The sequence below is a fragment of the Phoca vitulina genome, unplaced genomic scaffold (assembly GCF_004348235.1).
Source record: "Phoca vitulina isolate PV1807 unplaced genomic scaffold, GSC_HSeal_1.0 scaffold11, whole genome shotgun sequence".
Taxonomy (NCBI): Eukaryota; Metazoa; Chordata; class Mammalia; order Carnivora; family Phocidae; genus Phoca; species Phoca vitulina.
The window spans coordinates 2,390,950-2,410,088 of NW_022589714.1; the positions used below are offsets into that span (position 1 = coordinate 2,390,950).

At 45.4% G+C, this 19,139-nt stretch overlaps 1 protein-coding gene across 10 annotated transcripts in view; it reads left to right on the forward strand.

The window, feature by feature from the left end:
* The window catches only part of BACH2 (BTB domain and CNC homolog 2), a 350,588-nt gene that overhangs the window by 313,011 nt on the left and 18,438 nt on the right, over positions 1-19,139 (forward strand). For all 10 annotated transcript variants that reach the window (XM_032409268.1, XM_032409264.1, XM_032409265.1 and 7 more), the window contains one exon: positions 14,945-16,537. In XM_032409268.1, the coding sequence (XP_032265159.1) occupies positions 14,945-16,537 (1,593 nt within the window). The remainder of the gene's footprint in view (positions 1-14,944; positions 16,538-19,139) is intronic.

Consider the following 19,139-nt stretch of genomic DNA (forward strand, 5'->3'; position numbering starts at 1 on the left):
TTTTTCTCCCACGGTGCTCCCTTTTATGGGGTACATTTGAAGTTTCATTTAGATGGGGTGGAAGGCACTGGTTGGTCTTAAGTAGAGAAGAGTGTTAAATCCTAGGTATTTATGGAAATTCCTTTCCTAGAAGGGCACGAGGCTGTTTGTGAAGGACCACAACATTTGGAGAGCAAAGGTTGACTCGCATGGGTCCTGGGCTGTCCTATCTTCCAGCCTGCTCCCGTCCAAGCTTAGTGCCCTTCGACAGCCCATGCTAATCCCTCTTCTCTCAAAGTCTGAGGCACAGGAGTCTCAACCATGTAGAATTTAGCATTTACTTGTTCTCCAGCTATGGAGAGTGCACTGTGAGCTTCTCCAAGGTAAAACTATATTTTTTGCTTCTTGCAAATTCACCCCAGCGCCCAACAAAGCAAATGCTCAAGTAAATGTTTTGGGATTGCTGATTGAGTAGCATCTTTTTTGTGCAAGAAACGTAGTGTGTACACAGAACACTCAGGGCTCCAGCACTTCTCCGTGATCTAATTATTTCCTCTTAGTTAACCTTTTTTTGAATACTCTTTCATCTGATTGACATGAAAATGTCACCTTTTGTTATTCCTTTATCAATGTGTGATGTTGCCTCCTAGAAAAAATAACCAACTTATCTTCATAATGCAGATATTTAACAGATTTTATTAGTGTACATGTAGATGACATATGAAAAGTATAAGACTTCGTACTTGACTTTCAGGAATTTTTTTTTAATAGTGATTGGTCATAGATCTGTACCTCTGAAACAAATAATGCAATATATGTTAAGAAAGAAAAAAAGAAGAAGAATGTGGCAGGAGGGGAAGAATGAAGGGGGGGAAATCGGAGGGGGAGAAGAACCATGAGAGACAATGGACTCTGAAAAACAAACTGAGGGTTCTAGAGGGGAGGGGGTTGGGAGGATGGGTTAGCCTGGTGATGGGTATTGAGGAGGACTGGGTGTTATGCACAAACAATGAATCATGGAACACTATATCTAAAACTAATGATGTAATATATGGGGATTAACATAACAATAAAAAAATTAAAAAAAAATAGTGATTGGTCATATGGATTAATTTTTTTTATTAACTTATTTTTTTAAGTAGGCTCCGTGCCCAACATGGGGCTTGAACTCACAACCCTGAGATTAAGCATCACATGCTCTACCAACTGAGCCAGCCAGGTACCCCGATTTTCAGGACTTTCTAATCAAGATAGGCACAATGGAACATTTAGATGACAATGCAAAATAACACGTGATGAAATGCCAGGACTGGTTATTTATAAGCAGCAGCTATTGTCCAAGTCAGGAATGGGGTCCGGTTAAATCGCCACCTCCTTTGCAAGGGTTTCTCATGGCCCTTGCATTCCATATTGATAGACACCCCCCACCCCGGTCCTTCACAGCTATCATAGGTACAATTGGAATTGGTGAAACAAAGTGAAGAGTGCATCCAGGCAGTGAGCATAGCCTGAGCAAATGCTAGAAGGCAAGAGAAAGGCTGGCAATCTGGCTCAAGAGGACAGACAACTGGAAATGAGACAAAAAAGGGAATCAGTCTGAGGGAAATCTGGAAGCCAGACAGAAGAGAATTAAGTTTGCTCTCTAAAGCAGGGGCTTGCTGCTTGAAACATAGTCCATGTCAGGAACATCCCCCCAAAGTCTCTCCAGCCTCTCTCCCTGTGATTGATGATCCAGAGAGATCATGGAGGTGCAGGGGAGAGGAGAGATGGTATCAACAGCAAGAAGGAAAGGTGTTTTCTTTTGCTTTGAGTCTCGGTACTTTTACCACAGTGGTGACCTAGAGATTCTTAAGCCCTGGCCTCCTACACTTGTTAAAGAAAGAAATGACGATGCCATCCAGACACCTGCTAGCTTAGTTGGGGTTTTCAGAGCTACCCCACTCTGGAAGGCTGCTGGTAATGTGCAGTGGATGGGCTCTACAATCCTTCCTCCCATGAGCCAAATGTTCCTGCTGGAATAGTGCAAGAAAACTGGAGGGCTTGTTTTCTAGTATGGTTTGGTAGGTTTCTGACTTCCAACTTCAGTGACTAAAAGCCCATCAAAATACTGGAATACCCCCAGGTACTGTAGATGCCTTAACTCACATCTTTAAAGGTATGCTCAGGAGTGGTTTGATTCACCCAAAACAAGAACGCCTGGTATTCTTGAGATGTGGTATTTGTCGAAAACCAAAAGTTCGTTTTCAGAATGTTTGGATATCTTTATTTTTAGTAGAAAAAGGTGTTTTTCTAGTTAGGAGTTGTAAGTAAAGAGGTCTTTCATAACAGTTCGAGCCACATTCAAAATAGATGTCCCAGAACAGACTCCACGGTGCACCTTCTGGATGCAACTATGACTTATTTCCTTTTCTCGCCAACCCCCAAGTCAGCATGGAAAGTGTGTTTCAGCCCTACAGAAACTGGACACAACCAACGAGACATTGTTGGAAATTTCTGCCTCCCCTGCTTCAGCAGCCAGACTGCCAGAGATGAAACCGTTGTCAAAAACAGGACCGTGCCCTCATGCCCCAGCTTTCTGAAGTCCCGAACACACTGCTCTTCTCAGCAAAGGCCAACTCCCAGTCCTCTTTGATGTCATTTGCCAGCCTGGCAAGCCTGTGTCCCAGGAAAGGCTGCGGAAGGCTACAGGGCAGGAGCCCAACAGATCAGGCCAAATCCACAGTCGTGGCCACGCAGATGGACTGAATCAGCTCCCTCTCCATTCCCTTCCCTGACGACAGGAATCGCCTAGAGAAAAGATGAGAACTCAGGAGGGAGGGAGGGGAAGTGGCTGAGGGACAACCCTGACTTTGTGCTCCTATCCAGGAGTGTGGTGCTGTCTCATTCAGTCTCTGCAACCCCGGGCTGCTGCAGGGCCGTGCTTTCGGTCCACTAGTCCAACAGCCCCAGTGGCAGCCACTGTCCCATTCACAGATGGGCGTTTTGTGTTGACGGCCCCTGTTTAAATCCTCACAGAGCACAGATGGCGCCGGCGTTGCATCAGTATTAACTCTTCTCCGTTGGCAGAGCCCATCGTAGAAACAGGAGAAGGGAGGAGAAATCAGAGTGTACCGTCCCTTTGGCAGAAAGTCCGGTTTCCATATATGCGCTTACCCTGACTTACGGTAGAGCCTTGGTTAACGCAGTCAGTGGGCCTCGGCTTCTGTTATATGGTGGTTAGTTAAGAAGGACTTAGATGAAGGAACTAAAAACTGTAGAAATACTATTATTGCTGTTGTATACACCATGCCCATAAGGCAAAATCCGCAGTTTTGTTCCTTCCCAGAGCCCCAGTAACACCCACTTCCCTTGCAAAAGCAATGAAGAAGGCACTGAGAAGACGATATACATCTTTTTAGAATTTTTAATGTTTGCGTTTCAAAAGCCCTTCAAGTATGTGATTTCTTCAGCACGTCCTGGTTTATTCCTATTTTGCAAATGAAAGGGGAAAATGGCAGCAGAGTGTCTCAAGTTGTCAGGATCGAATTACCTTCCTTACTAAAGACCAATGGTCCTCCCTTGATGGCGCTGGGTCCTCATTCATGGCTATTGGAGTATTAGTGGAGTGTAAACCCACTTGCACCAGAGGTCAACTAGAAAATAACATTTTCCATAAGAAACATGTGATCTGTCAGTTCTTCAGTTTTGATTTCAGATGGAAAATATGACTTCAGTTCTTGAAGAAAAAAAATCCCTAACCGGGCTTGACAGATGTCTTCAAATATGTGATGGGCTGTCATGTGAAGGAAGGATTCAAATCGTCTGCTTGCCCCGGTGGGCATTACTAGGATTAGCCAATTCAGTTCAACTAATAGTGATAAAGAACCTGCAGTGCGTAGGGCTCATGCTTTAAGCTGAAAGTGGTCAGAGAAGGAGGGAGATGAATATCCTGCTAAACTCATGACATCAATTATTGCAGAAGCAAGCAGGTTTGACATTGATGTACAAGTGTGAAGTATTGGGTGAATCATTGGCTAAACCAAGGAGAAGGGGAAGAAAGAAGCAGTACTTAAAGTCTCCGGTGTCTATCCATCAATGGGTGAAGCAGGAGTAATTAAAAAATTGGAGATTACTGCCAGGGTGATAAATAGAATTTCTTAGTAACCTAATGAGCAAGAGGACATCACACTGAAATATGGCTGTGAGGTGGAACTCCATATTTACAAAATTAGAGCAAAGGAGAAGCATGATGTAGAACTTCAACTATATGAATAGCTACCAGAATTCTCTTCAACTAAGAAAAGAATACCTGAGTAGTTATTGATTTGCCATATTGGCAGTTTCACCACCAAAAGGGTAGAGAGTACAAGAGTAGAATTGCTATTTTGGTCCTAATACTGACTGACTAAAAGGAATTGACAGGAGTATACATGAGAGGATCCTTAGAAGAAGGAGATACCATCTTAGAGAATGTGCTAGTCAAAGAGGACATTTTGCACAATCTGAAATATTTCAACACATTTTTTTATTGCAATAAAAAGAAAACCCAACATGAAATTGATCATCTTAACCATTTTTTTAAAGATTTTATTTTATTTATTTATTAGAGAGAGTGAGAGAGAGAACACAAGAGGGGGTAGGGTCAGAGGGAGAAGCAGACTCCTGCCGAGCAAGGAGCCTGATGCAGGACTCGATCCCGGGACTCCGGGATCATGACCTGAGCCAAAGGCAGTTGCTTAACCAACTGAGTCACCCAGGTGCCCCCTTCTTAACCATTTTTAAGTGAACTCTACTGATGTCCATCAAACATTCATCTTACCTAAAATCGTTCACATTGCTATGAAACAGATCTCTAGAACTCTTGTCATCTTGCAGATCTGAAACTCTGTACCCATTAAACAATAATCCCCCCTTTTCTCCTTGACCCCAGCCCCTGGTAATCACCATTCTATTTTCTGTATCTATGAATTTAACTACCTTAGATACCTTGTATAAGTGGAATCTTATAGTATTTGTCTTTTTGTGACTGGCTCATTTTACTTAGCATTATAACCTCAAGATGTATCCACGTTGTAGTATATGATAGGATTTCTTCCCTTTTTAAAACTGCACAATATTCCATTGTCTTTGTATACCATATTTTGCTTTTCCATTCATCCACCAATGGACATGTAGTTTTAAACAGACAAGGAAAATAAATATATGGCTCTGTTTAGAGGAGAAGGCAAGAAAACCAACAGCCGGTCTTGGGGCTGACCATTTCAGTGTGGAGGATGACAAAGAGTCCAGAGTTACCTCCATATTGTGTTTCAAGGAGAATGTCTATTAGATGGAAAAGTAAGAAGAACTTGGAAAAGGGAATGTAAACCCCAGGCAGAATGAACACTAAGAAAACACCCAAGCTCCCAGTGTGGATGAAGTAAAGCCCCCAAACTACAGGAAAAAAAAAATTAGACATGATTAAGGAACATCTTATTATGGTCAAAATCTTTGAAGAATTGTAGAACCTAGGAAAGCCTCCGAAGTCTGGATGGAAATCAGAAAATGACATAATTTTCAAAAAAAAAAAAAAAAAAGGAAGGAAGTGATCTTAAAAAATTGGCTGAAGAGCAATTTGTATAACAGGAATAATAGGAATGATTTATCTGGACAATAAATCTGAATATTGAGACGTCTATACTCTTGGGTCAAAAAAATCGATTTTGCAGGATTAAGATGGACACATGGCTTATCAGTAACATGTGCTGAAAAAAAAAAGCTCAGAGATGTTCATTGATAGTGCCAGTGACAATGAAATAAATCTTAGTTGGCATTCCTAGAAAATAGGATCTCAACTGAGGGAGGTGATAGTTCTGTCCTCCATACCAGTGACTAGAGTATTTACTCAGTCCAGATCTCCTGCTGGGGATGCAGTCAAACTCAAGATCGTTCAAAGGAGAGCAGTGAGGAGGGTATAAGGGCTCATAACTGGTTAGGTTTCCAGGATGGGAATTTTGGCTTGATATGAAGAACTTAGAGGGCTCTGATGAGGGACTGAGTTTCTCACACCTGAAGACTTAAAAAATGTTTTGTGTTTTCTGGTAGAAGATCAAGTGGTTGATGGTTGGTTTGAAATGACTAGAAGGGTTGAGGAGGTAAAACCAAACCTTGACTCAAGAGAATTCTGGTCTAGGAAGAACACTGGTTTCCTGAATGGGGAAAGGGTCATTTAAAATGGAAATTAGGTAATTTTTTTAAATCTTCTTTTAAAAAATAATTTTCGGTTGGAGGTGGTTTTTCAAATGAAACTATAAACCTAGATGCAGGTTTTACTACTTCATTACCAGTGAGTGGGATGCTTTTCACTTTCATTTTACACTGAAAAATGTAAAAAGTTACTACTATTTAATACCTATTTTAGGATCTACACTTATACTGAAATTAGATTTTTTAAAATTATTCCATGAACTTCATTATGTAATCTTTCAGAAGGGAGATTTCCTGTTTTCATTGTATACTTTTAGAGTAAATATGAGTACAGCACTTAATATGTGTATCATATATAAATTTTGCCTGTCACTTACCTGAGAAATACAACCATGTATACCTGAATGAGAAAGAGCAAGAGAGTTGAACTCTACAGTCAGAATACTTGAGCTAAACCCTGGTTGACCAGCTGTGTGACTTTGGGAAAATCCCTTCACCTTTCTGGGCTTTCTGGGCTTCACCTTTTTTGGCTTCCTTGTCTGTAAAATGGATGAGGATTGAGTCAGGGAAACAGAAACGATGCCAGGTGTTTCAGAGGGGATATAAAACAAGGAATTGGTTACACAGGTGTTGGAAAACTGGAAGAACAGAAAGGGGAAGGAGAATCTCAGTGATTGGGGCGCCTGGGTGGCTCAGTCAGTTAAGAGTCTGCCTTCCGCTCAGGTCATGATCTCAGGGTCCCGGGATGGAGTCCTGTGTCGTCAGGTTCCCTACTCAGTGGGGAGCCTGCTTCTCCCTTTCCTGCTCCTTCTGCTTGTGCTCCTCTCTTTCTCTCTCTCTCTCCCTCTCTCTTAAATAAAATCTTAAAAAAAATTAACTCAGTGATTAATGATTGTAGGAGGCAGCTACAACTACCACTCCTAGGGCCAGAGGGGACCTATGAGCCTAGAGAAGGAGCTGATGCTTCAGGAGCTGCACCTGTGGAGGAGACAGCCCTTACCAAAAACTCCAGCAGGGAGTCAAGGATGCAGCCTCCTCCAGAACACACCACCAGGGAAGGAAAGAAAGAACAAGAAACAGAAGGAACCACAGCTTCTTTCCTCCCACTTTCCGATATCCCACCAGTGCCCCCTATTGGCAGAATCCAATAATAAGTCAACCAGCAAAGAAGCCTGAGAAATGTACTCTACTAGCATTACAGAAGGGAACAGAAAAATAATTGGCATGAGGCCAAGAGACAATATAAATAAGTAGCATATGAGGTTATAATGTCATACTAAAGTAAATTAAAGGGGCACCTGGGTGGCTCAGTGGGTTAAGCGTCTGCCTTCGGCTCAGGTTACGATCCCAGGGTCCTGGGATCGAGCCCAGCATCGGGCTCCCTGCTCAGCGGAAAGTCTGCTTCTCCCTTTCTCTCTGCCTGCCACTCTGCCTACTTGTGCTCTCTCTCTCTCTGTCAAATAAAGAAATAAAATCTTAAAAAAAAGTAAATTAAATTATAGAAGTCAAAGTTACTGGTTGGTCAGAATTATTTATATTTTCCCTGTTTGTAGTAATGTTACTTTAAGACATAGATGGCAATAGATAGGTGGATGGATAAATAAACAGATACATTGATAAATAGATTTAGTTCTGAGCTGAACAATTTCTGAGTAACTTTCATGAAAGTTTTTCTAATTAAAAAAAGTTTATGTTTAGGGGCACCTGGGTGGCTCAGTCAGTTAAGCGTCTGCCTTTGGCTCAGGTCATGATCCCAAGGTCCTGGGATCGAGCCCCACATCGGGCTCCCTGCTCAGTGGGGAGTCTCCTTCTCCTTCTGCCCCTCCCCCTGCTCATGCTCTCTCTCTCTCTCACTCTCTCTCTCTCAAATAAATAAATAAAATCTAAAAAAAAAAAGTTTGTTTAGTGCACGATTTAGGAAAAACTACAAGATATATGTTTCTGCAAACCCTTGTGACAGGAATCGTTACAGTGAAAATGTGGATTATTGTAGGATCCTTCCTCAAGAGTTCCCAAGAATTAATTTCAGGGAATCTGAGTCCATGAACGGACTCCAGTCTGAGATCATGACTCTTAATTATGGGGACTCATAGAGTCTCATCTGAGTGGACTCCAGTCAGGTCTTTGTTCACTGAACCTACCTGATTTCCCTTTTTGAACCAACCAGAAAGTACCTTAGTAGGCTGACCATGTATTTCCAGGATACCCATGATCCTGCTGGTGACCACTGACCTATGCTGCTGACCCCGGTAGCCATGCCAGCTAGCCTTTGGAGTTTAACTGTAATGGAGTTCCACTGTTTGGATGGCGTCTCCCCCACTAAAATCAGGGAGCCCATTTCAACTGCAGGGGATAGGGCGCACGCACGCACATATTGACAGGGCCATATTCATAGGCACACAACCTGTGTAGGGCCCCATGCTCAGAAGGACCCTGTACTTAGTTTAATGTTCTTCTGTTCCTGAAAATCATGTAGCCAGTTTGGGTGGTGGGTCGGAGGAGGGCAGTTGTGAATAGAGGCCCAGAAAAGGTCTCGAAGATAAATTGGCATTGGAGGAAGAGCCAGAAGGAGAGGAGGGAGTGAACCATACCATTCTTTGACTTATTCTGATGAACTTTAGCTCAGCCTTCAACATTCAGGGCAAAGGCACCTTTTCCAGGAAGGCTTACACTGATGCCCTGAGCAGTTACTGCCGCCAGCTTGGTCCTCCCTTAGCACTCTTTAAAAACCTGTTACATACTTAGATTACACTGTAGACCTTTGTATTAAACATCTGTCTCCCTGGTCGCCCTCTTAGCTCCCTGGAGAAAGCAACTATTTTTATTCGTTTCTGTAATAACTGCAACAGTAATTGTTGTTACTCAATGCCAGACCCTGTTGCAAAGGTTTTACCACAAGACAGGCACTGTTGGTATCCCTGTCTTACAGTTGGAGAAACTGAAGAACAGAAAAGTTAAGTAACCAGCCCAAGTTACCCAGCTGGTACATAGTAGAGCTGGGATTTGAATCTCAGAAAGCCGGTTCCTTCAGTTCTCGCACAGTACACAGCGTGTGCCCAGGAATGGTTGGTGAAGGAATGAATGAATGAAAGAAAAAGTAAAAAATAGTGACTAAATAATCAGGTAGAGAATCTCAAGGAGCAGATTTACAAATAGGAGAGGAACTTTATGTTGTGGCTGCAGACCCAAATTCAAGCCTGCACATCAGAGAAAAGACAATTTTATGCTTTTAAGCCACATTTACTAGCACAGATAATTAACTTTATTTAGAAAAAAAATACTATATGAAATTATATACTTATATGTATAAATCAACTTAAATGTTTATTTTTGTTGTTGTTACTTTGGGAATGGAAACAAGATTGGTTTCTCTGGTTCTATTTTTAGCTAAATTAATACTAAAATGACCAGAAGCTTTGTTGAAAGAGTGAAGTTAATTAATTTAACAAATACATCCAGATGCAAGTGTAATATGCTTGTATAGCATGCTGCTTTGGGGAGAAATGTATGATAATATGGATATTGATTATAGAAAATTAAGATTAGGGATCCCTGGGTGGCTCAGTCGGTTAAGCGCCTGCCTTCAGCTTGGGTCATGATCCCAGGGTCCTGGGATCGAGTCCCGCATCAGACTCCCTGCTCAGCTGAGGGCCTGCTTCTCCCTCTCCCACTCCCCCTGCTTGTGTTCCCTCTCTCGCTGTGTCTCTCTCTGTCAAATAAATAAATAAAATCTTTAAAAAAAAATCTAGAAGCGACATGTCATCGCCAAATCAGTCTCCCTTCTGCAGAATCGGATGCAGTGCAGTGTGGGGTTGGAAAGGAAGAGTGAGTTGTCCCCAGTGTTGTTTTCTTTGACAAGTGCCTTGCTGTGCAAATAGAACCCAGAGGGATGGCCGTGGCTCAGTGTATTAAAAAGCCCATCCAGCATAGCTTTGTTACCGTCGTCTTCCCAGCCCCTGCCATGTATATAAGAGATCCAGCTTCATCGGGGAAGTATGCATGATATGGCTGAAGGTAAAAGATTCTGTGTTTCGTAAAGCTGTAGTTAAGCAGCCTTGAGAAGTGTGCCATCCCTCCCCTGGAAAACAGTCCCGAGAGCTCCGCATTCATCTGATCAGCCTCCTGCAGATGAGCTCAGTGCTACAACCGCGTGTATGTCCTGCGAGAACCAACTGAGAAGACCTCGGCTTAAGTAGAGAATGCTGCTCCAAGTCTCCTAAAAATTCCCAAGCCCTGTTTTCAATAGACACCTGAAGCCCACCTGCCTGATCCCTGTAATAATCCAGAGCGAGGAAACTGTTAGATGTTTCCTTTCAGGGGCTCTCTCCAGCAGCAAACCTGGTACCTCAGGAGAGGGAGCTTTGCAAACAGCACCCAAACGCGCCCCGCACCAGCTGAGTGTTCATCAGTTCATCTTCCTTTCACCAACAGCATAGAGAGGATGCGTCAGAACCCATGGGAACAAAAGGTTAAGGGTCATAGTTTCAGTGGGTCAGATTTTCAACACATTATCCTCATGTAGACTCACACCATAGCACACGGGTACAGTAGTTAGACCTTGTTTCTTTCAGACCTGAAACCCAAAGGTCAAGGCCACTTGGCTTGTGTGTGCCAGCTGCTGGAGAAGGTCATCACCTGCTTGGGAGCAACCAGAGGGCAAGAGAGCTACGTCTGCTTCCCTCAGAGCAGTGGAACACAGCTCCATTCCCATCAGTGAAATGGAACTGGTTTGCTATTTCTAGCCACTTCATTCCACTTTAACTCTATGATCATTACCTTTTTAAATAACATTTTTATGGGTCGTTAGTTTTACGTGTGATTCTCCACTTGCCACCCCTTCTTATTTTTCCCATTATCAGAGCCTTACTTGTTAAAAACAGAAAGTAAATAACAATGCAGCCTTGTGATCATGGTGTCATAAACATACAGCTTTCCATTGGTACCTGGATATTTGCTTTCTGAGTACAGTGAGTGAGTTTAAATGATGCCTAAAAATGGAAAGACAGTGCAAGCTACCAAGATGGAGGCTAAAACCAGTATTTAGAAAGCCTCTGCCTGATTTGACATGGTCTGCAGGTGTGTTGGGCACTTGCTTTCTGTTCTGTGTATTTGGAGTTATCACAGCTGGCCTAAATAGTGTACCAGAGATGGGTTCCTGGGAGGGACACCGAGTGGTTCAGACGTACCCGTTATATTGAAGCAGCTCTTGACCCAGAGTGGACTTAGGGCGATTTCACTGCACTCCAGGTGTCCTGCTTATGAGGGCTCAAGGGATCCCCACAGACCTCAGCAGTCGCCTTCTCTCCTGAACTGGTCGGGATTTCTCAGTTGACAACTAATCATTATGTAATCTTGTGATAGCCTTTCCATTGTTGACTGATGTTGTTACTTGATAATTAACTTTCCATTGTTAAGGTGTATCTACAAAGCTACATTGTAGGTTTCTTGGGCAGAGGGCCTGGTCTTGTACTTACCCGTTCCTTATAGCACTTGGGTTGGAATCCCAGCTCTGTGACCTTGAACGAATTCCTTCACCTCCTTCCTTCTGTTTCCTTGTCTCCAACGCCTGCTTTGCAGTGCATTATGAGAACCAGCTAGCATGGTGCTGGGCACTAAGTACTTGGTAGATGGTAACTAGACAAAGCCTTGCACACAGAAACTGAGCAAAAATTTAGCAGAACTGAATATGACCAGGCAGGATTTAAACTCGTGTGAGGGGAGAACTAGTTATGGACTCTTGAAATTTCATGGTGAAGACACCATTTCCTCTGACCTTGAACTTGAATGACAGTTTACAATCCTGTTTTTAATCATGACTCTTTAATGACCATATGATGATCATTTCAAGCTCATCATGTCTCCTCAGCCCAAAAGGATCAGTGATGTGATTTGGGATGTGGAGACTGTGCTCATTGGCATCCTCAGTCCCACTCATACATTTTTGCATCAGCTTGTCCCTGCGTGGAGAGGCGTGTTCTCCAGCTCCTTGTAGCCATGTGGCAGGTGGCAATGCCCATGACTGATCTAATCATCCCCAGGGGTGTTCCTGGCTTCTCTAGGAATTTTCTTTAAAAGCAGCTATAGTGGGGGACAGTGTCAGGACTTATTGAGACCAATGGCATTGAAATAAAAAGGGAATGACCGTAAGGGGAAGAATGAAGGGGGGAAATCGGAGGGGTAGACGAACTATGAGAGATGATGGACTCTGAAAAACAAACTGAGGGTTCTAGAGGGGAGGGGGGTGGGAGGATGGGTTAGCCTGGTGATGGGTATTGAGGAGGGCACGTTCTGCATGGAGCACTGGGTGTTATGCACAAACAATGAATCATGGAACACTACATCTAAAACTAATGATGTAATGTACGGGGATTAACATAACAATAAAAAAATATAGTCAAAAGTAAAAAATATATATATATATAAATGACATTGAGGTGAGTTTCCCCCATTTCCCATATGCTGAGCACATCTACCCAAACTCGAGATGTGTGTTTCCATTCAGCAACTGGCAGATTGCGTGGGAGCGGAGCAGAAAATGCTTCCTTATGGAGGGGTCAACAGTGCCTTGATTAGGCCATTCTTCTCTTTGTTGCTCAATCACATTACAGCAAAGGAATGGGTCATGTAACATTCCCATGGCTTCCTTTGGTTACTTGTAAATGTATACTTCCTTGCCTTGCACTCCCTTTGAAAGGTTCCTGGGGGAAAATACATAAAACAGATATAGTAGATACTGCATTTGGTGCATCTATTACCATGTCAGCTTAGTAGGACACAAAGGTAGGTCAGATGAGCTCCGTTTCAATAGTGGTACTGGGGGTTAGGACAAATAAGGACTGTTGCCGTGCCCTGACTGGTCGGTTGGTGTGGTTTATTGGTTTACACAGTGACTCGCTCCAAAAGTAATTTGAGACGATACTCGCCAAACAGACCGTGTTGTTACGTTCTGTACACTGTAGTTGTATGATAGAAGCACAGGTAGACTTACGACATTTCAGCACCGCACAAGCTTTCATCGGCTGTACACTGTGTTAGAGACCCTCATCAGATGCAGAGTTATAAAGAGAAATGAAGCCATCCCTGATCTGAAGGAGCTTGCTGTCTAATGGTAGAAACAAACCCAATTAAGTATAATAAAAGTCAAATAGCAATGATTGCCCTTGTGGAACTATAATGTGAGTCTAGCGGTCATGTTTTTCTGTTGTGTTCTTTTTTTAACCAAGTATCTTGGGACTCATTATCTGACAGAGGTTTTTTTTGTTTTTTGTTTTAATTTGGAATTTTATTTAAAGTCCTTCCAAAATACGAACAATTAAAATCCCATTCAGTTATATATCTAAGAAATGTCCCTGGCTGGAAAGAATGCCGCATATAAAATCAGTGCTGCCCTGAAAAATCCAGGGCATTTTCCTCACCCTAGCGATGGGGCTGAGAGGCTGATATCGTTTGTTCTAAGAGGTTGGGAGACCACTCCAGGAGAAGGTGGTGTCCACGTTGAATCGCAAACAACGGATAGAAGTCCTCACAAGAGTTTTGGCTCTGTGTGCTGCCGTGAATTCAACACATATGGAAGTCAGCTACAGAGCTGGCCAGTTCAACTTGTCTGCACCAACGCCCTTAGCAGATATTTTGATATTACTGCTCCTAGAGCTTCCAGCAAGGACCCCATGATGGCTGCTTTCATTCGATTTGTACACATGATCTGCAGATCTGCCTCCCCTTCCTATGGGATCAGCAGTGTTTGCAAGAACCTAGAAGATGCATGTAGGTTTGCATATAGGGTGAGGAAGCCTGCCCTGAACACTGACAAGTTGAATCCCCTCCCATCTGAGAAAACAGTTGGCCTTAGGCAAGGTATTTCTAATTGAGTAAGTCACCCTCAGCGTGTATGGGGGAGTGTACGCGGATGCAAAGCCGTGCATAAATAGCACATTTTCAGTCAATAAAATGTAAAGCATGAAGAGCACCTGACATTAGTAGGCTGAGCTTCTGAAGACTGAGCAGGAAAGGAGACAGCCACCTGGCAAAGCCGCCGTTCATAATTAGGGAAGGAACAGGCTGTGTCCCGTGCCGCTCAGCAACTTCAACCATTTAAATGGCAGCCAGTTTGTTTAGTTGTGTAACCCCCATTCTTTCTGGGCCAGGAGTTGATTTTGGGGTTGAGAACACTGCTTTGGATTGTCGTCATCTCTGGTATCCCTGTAAGATCAGGTATGACGTGATGACTGAAAAGTCCCATCTGGAAACCCTGATGAATGAGAAAAACAGAAGTTGCTTTCATGTCACTCTTTAACTTGTTAAGTGAGGGAAAACTGTTTTTCAACCCCTGTGGACTTTCAGGTTTTAACAGGCCATATTGCCAGTTTTGCAGTTGCCCAGAAAAAGAATAGAATGCTTTCTTTGGCTCGAGTGAGCTGCAAGTGTCACGGCTCTCCTTACTAGAAGGGCTCTCCATGGGACTGATTGGGAGGGAAATTAATAGGCTTCCCATTGTTACCGTGCATTTTTGCCAGGATATTTCATTAGCGTAAACACTGAGCCCGTTGCCATCTTGTTTAGCCACTTGACCCTGGTGATTTTCAATGCCATGTGCCAGGTGATGAAGGGGAGCGAGGCATGCACGAGACAGGCACTAATTATTGGAGGCAGAAGCATTGCTGACCCAGTGCGAGATTAACTGCTCCTTTGCAGTCTCTATTCTGGGACATTAGCACTGTCTGGTTATCTTGCTTCAGTTGAGGGATTCGGGACAATAGCCGTGCTGATGGTAACGTCGGCAATTTCCCTGTTTGTTTTGCAGGTCACGGCCAGGGGCTTTGGGCCTCTGCTACAGTTTGCCTACACCGCCAAACTATTACTCAGCAGAGAAAACATCCGCGAGGTCATCCGCTGTGCTGAGTTCCTGCGCATGCATAACCTGGAGGACTCCTGCTTCAGCTTCCTGCAGACCCAGCTCTTGAACAGTGAGGATGGCCTGTTCGTGTGCCGGAAGGACACGGCGTGCCAGCGCCCGCACGAGGACCGTGAGAACTCCGCGGGAGAGGAGGAGGAGGAAGAGGAGGAGACGATGGACTCCGAGACGGCCAAGATGGCGTGCCCCAGGGACCAGATGCTTCCAGACCCCATCAGCTTTGAGGCCACCGCCATCCCAGTAGCCGAGAAGGAAGAAGCTTTGCTGCCCGAGTCCGATGTGCCGGCCGACACCAAGGAGAGTTCCGAAAAGGACGCGTTAACGCAGTACCCCAGATACAAGAAATACCAGCTTGCATGTACCAAGAATGTCTACAATGCATCATCACACAGTACCTCAGGTTTTGCAAGCACATTCAGTGAAGAGAACTCTAGCAACAGCCTCAAGCCGGGGCTTGCCGTGGGGCAGATTAAAAGTGAGCCGCCCAGTGAAGAGAACGAGGAAGAGAGCATCACGCTCTGCCTGTCCGGAGACGAGCCTGACAGCAAGGACCGAGCGGGTGATATCGAAATGGACCGGAAACAGCCCAGCCCCGCCCCCGGCCCCGCCCCCGCCGCCGGGGCCACCTGCCTGGAGAGATCCAGGAGCGTGTCCTCCCCCTCCTGTTTAAGGTCTCTGTTCAGCATAAAAAATAGTGTGGAGTTGTCTGGCCTGCCCAGTACCTCTCAGCAGCACTTTGCCAGGAGTTCAGCGTGCCCTTTTGACAAGGGGATCACTCAGGGTGACCTTAAAACTGACTACGCCCCTTTCCCGGGGAATTACGGACAGCCCCACCTGGGCCAGAAGGACCCGTCCAACTTCACCATGGGGTCGCCCCTCAAGGGGCCTGGGTTGGAGGCTCTCTGTAAACAGGAAGGAGAGCTGGACCGGAGAAGTGTGATCTTCTCCTCGAGCGCTTGTGACCAAGTGAGCACTGCGGTGCATTCGTATTCTGGGGTAAGCAGTTTGGACAAAGACCTCTCCGAGCCGGTGCCAAAGGGTCTGTGGGTGGGGGCTGGCCAGTCCCTCCCCAGCTCACAGGCCTACGCCCACGGTGGGCTGATGGCTGACCATTTGCCAGGAAGGATACGGCCCAACACTAGCTGCCCGGTGCCGATCAAAGTCTGCCCTCGCTCGCCCCCCTTGGAGACCAGGACCAGGACTTCCAGCTCATGCTCCTCCTATTCCTACGCAGAGGATGGGAGCGGGGGCTCACCCTGCAGCCTCCCTCTCTGTGAGTTCTCCTCCTCGCCCTGTTCCCAGGGAGCCAGATTCCTAGCCACAGAACATCAGGAACCAGGCCTGATGGGAGATGGAATGTACAACCAAGTCCGACCCCAAATTAAATGTGAGCAGTCTTATGGAACCAACTCCAGCGACGAATCCGGATCGTTCTCGGAAGCAGACAGTGAGTCGTGTCCCGTGCAGGACAGGGGCCAGGAGGTAGGGAACCCGCATAAATTCAAGCATGTGATCCACTCTTGCAGTCCTTTATCTGGACTCTACCTGCTGCCCCACTCCCAGATTAAAGGTTCCAGGAAAGGGACTGCCTTCCCCATCCACAGAGGCAGGATGCTTCAGAGTTATTCCAAATTAACCACTTTTGTCCTAGAAGGCACTTGAAATTTGATCTAGATTTCGGTACTCAACAAGCAGAGGCGAGCTGCTTAGTAAAAAAAAAAAAAAAGTTCAGTCTAATGCATGAAAGCATGCCCGGGTACTTCAGATCTCCCTTCCTCCTCCCTTTCTCCTTCTCCATGTGCTTTGAAAGGGTGCCGTACTCATCACCCTCATTATGGCGCTGCACCCCTTCAGGGTGAAAGAAAATAGAGAATCACTTTCAAAATTGATTGATTGACACTAGACAGACCCACAATAACAGGTGCTCATCCAGCAGCCTTTAAGTTTTCCTTGTCAGCAGGAGTCCCCGGGGCCATCCTTTGTCCACTGCAGTGCAGGCGACAGACCGCTCCCCCTCCATCCTGGTCCCGGGGGCCCTGCGGGAGCACCCTCGTCAGGCACACAGCTGTGTAGCGTATCGTGTCCTGAGCTCCCCACCAGTGATGAGAGGTCACTTTGAGGAGGAGTGGGCGTGAGTAGCAGTTCCTGCTCACCCTGAAAGCAAAGTGCTTTCCCGTGCTCTGTAGATAAAAATTCCCAGAGGCTCCCTCCATCTTACCAGTGGCGGGAGATGGAGCGGGAACACCACCAGCCCCACCGTGAGCAACACTCCCATGGCTGAGGAGAGAAAAAAATAGACGGCCCCTCTGCTCCCCTTTCCCTCTGTAACATGAGAGGCCCCTGCAAAGATCTGAGGGAGTCCTGTGTCATGATCTGGCACTGTCTGGCTGATTGACAAGGAACCAACCTGACACTGCCCCCTGGGTCTCAGAGCTGCCTTGGGAGCAGCGGGAGCAGGCCCGGTGAGAAGCCCGTGCCCAGAGAAGCACCTGCTCAGACAAGCCCCTGCTCAGAGCTGCTTAGGCCTGTGCCCTCGGCCCCCGGTCGCGCTCCCGGGGTATCGGCCCCTAGGAAAGCAGGGATGTTAACCCAACCGGACAGCAGAAATGCCGCACGGGGTGAGGTGCCTTTTCACAGAGCCACGTGCGGTGGATTCAGCCTCTGCAAGATTGGCAAGAAGCACATGAGGTTTTAGTTAGGGCATATTTTGAAAATAGATCCCAAAGCTCCCTGTGCCCACAGCAGAGATGCCCTGTGGTCACTTCCTCATGTTGCTAGCGAGCCCGCTCCCGGCTCATCTGTTACTGCCTGGGGGGAAAAATGGAGAAAAACAGAAACATGCTGCAAGGATTTAATGTAGCTCAAAGAAATTATAAAGGAGATTTGAATGGGAACTCTTCCTGTCTGAATACACCCTGACCCCTCAGGTTTGGGTTGTGCCCAGTGCCCCAAACCAGGGTCACCTGTGCGCCCCCCGCCCCCCAGCTAGGATTTGCGCTTTCTCTTTCCTCACTCCTTTCTCTTCCTTTCGTCATAACTTAGGGGAGGTTTTCTTTTTTTTCCCCTGACATTGTTCCTAAGCGCCCCTGATCCAGAAGCCTAGTCCCTGGGACAGGTTCATCAGCATAATGATTTATCTTGCTGAGGATTGGTGTCTGCAGAAAAGGACAGATGTCTTTATCTTTGTCTTTCCCCTAAGAGGAGCCCCACCATTAAGCTGAAGGGGTTGTGTTGTCATGGTATTTGCGTATGTTCGAGGAACTGTCAGTTTATGATCATCTCCTTTTGTCTCTCTTGTCTCCCAAAAGAGAGTTTAAAGTCACTTCTTCAAGTTAAATGCCACCAACAAGAGCACATGTGTTTTTCCTGTGTGTTTGGGCCACATCACTTGTCTACCTTTAGAACGTCTCTGTTCTAAATGAACCAGTCCAAAGGACATTTTGTGCAACCTATAAAAAAGTCGTGAAAAATACCAGCGCTTTAAAAATATTTTTACTTTTACTTTTCAAAAAAAAAAAAAAAATACGTTCTTTGAATTTCTAAACACTGAAAGCAGGAACCTTTACCAGAGCTCTATGCAGTTTCAAGAATCACATTTAGCCCCCCACAGGAGGGCATTTCGGACAGGGTTGTTAGAGTAAAGGTAAACTTCATCCCAGTTTGACATTTTAGTTTTCCTAGAGTAGAGATTAGGTCTCAGGGACTCAGCATGACTTCTCCTCTTTGAGTTAATAACTTGCTTCCAGGAGTTACTTTGACCCCAGTGGCAGCGTGGTCCCCAGTAGTAACATTGAAGGCAAATCCTTCATTCACAATGTGAATTGTCACTCGTTTTTCTGAACTGAACTGATCGAGAAGAGGCCAACATCTGTTGGTCTGATCCTGCCCTGATCTGTTCTTGTAAGAGGTTCAGGTGACTCCCCTTCTGAGTGAAGCCCAAGGAGACGCTGGAGTCAGAAACCAAACAGAGTTCTCACCTCCGGCCAGGCACCTGTCCGGTGCTCCAGACGGCTGGGCCAGGCTCCTTCCCAGCCTCTCTTCCTCCACCTCAGTCAGGAGCCAAATGTTAGATCAAAAGGAAAGT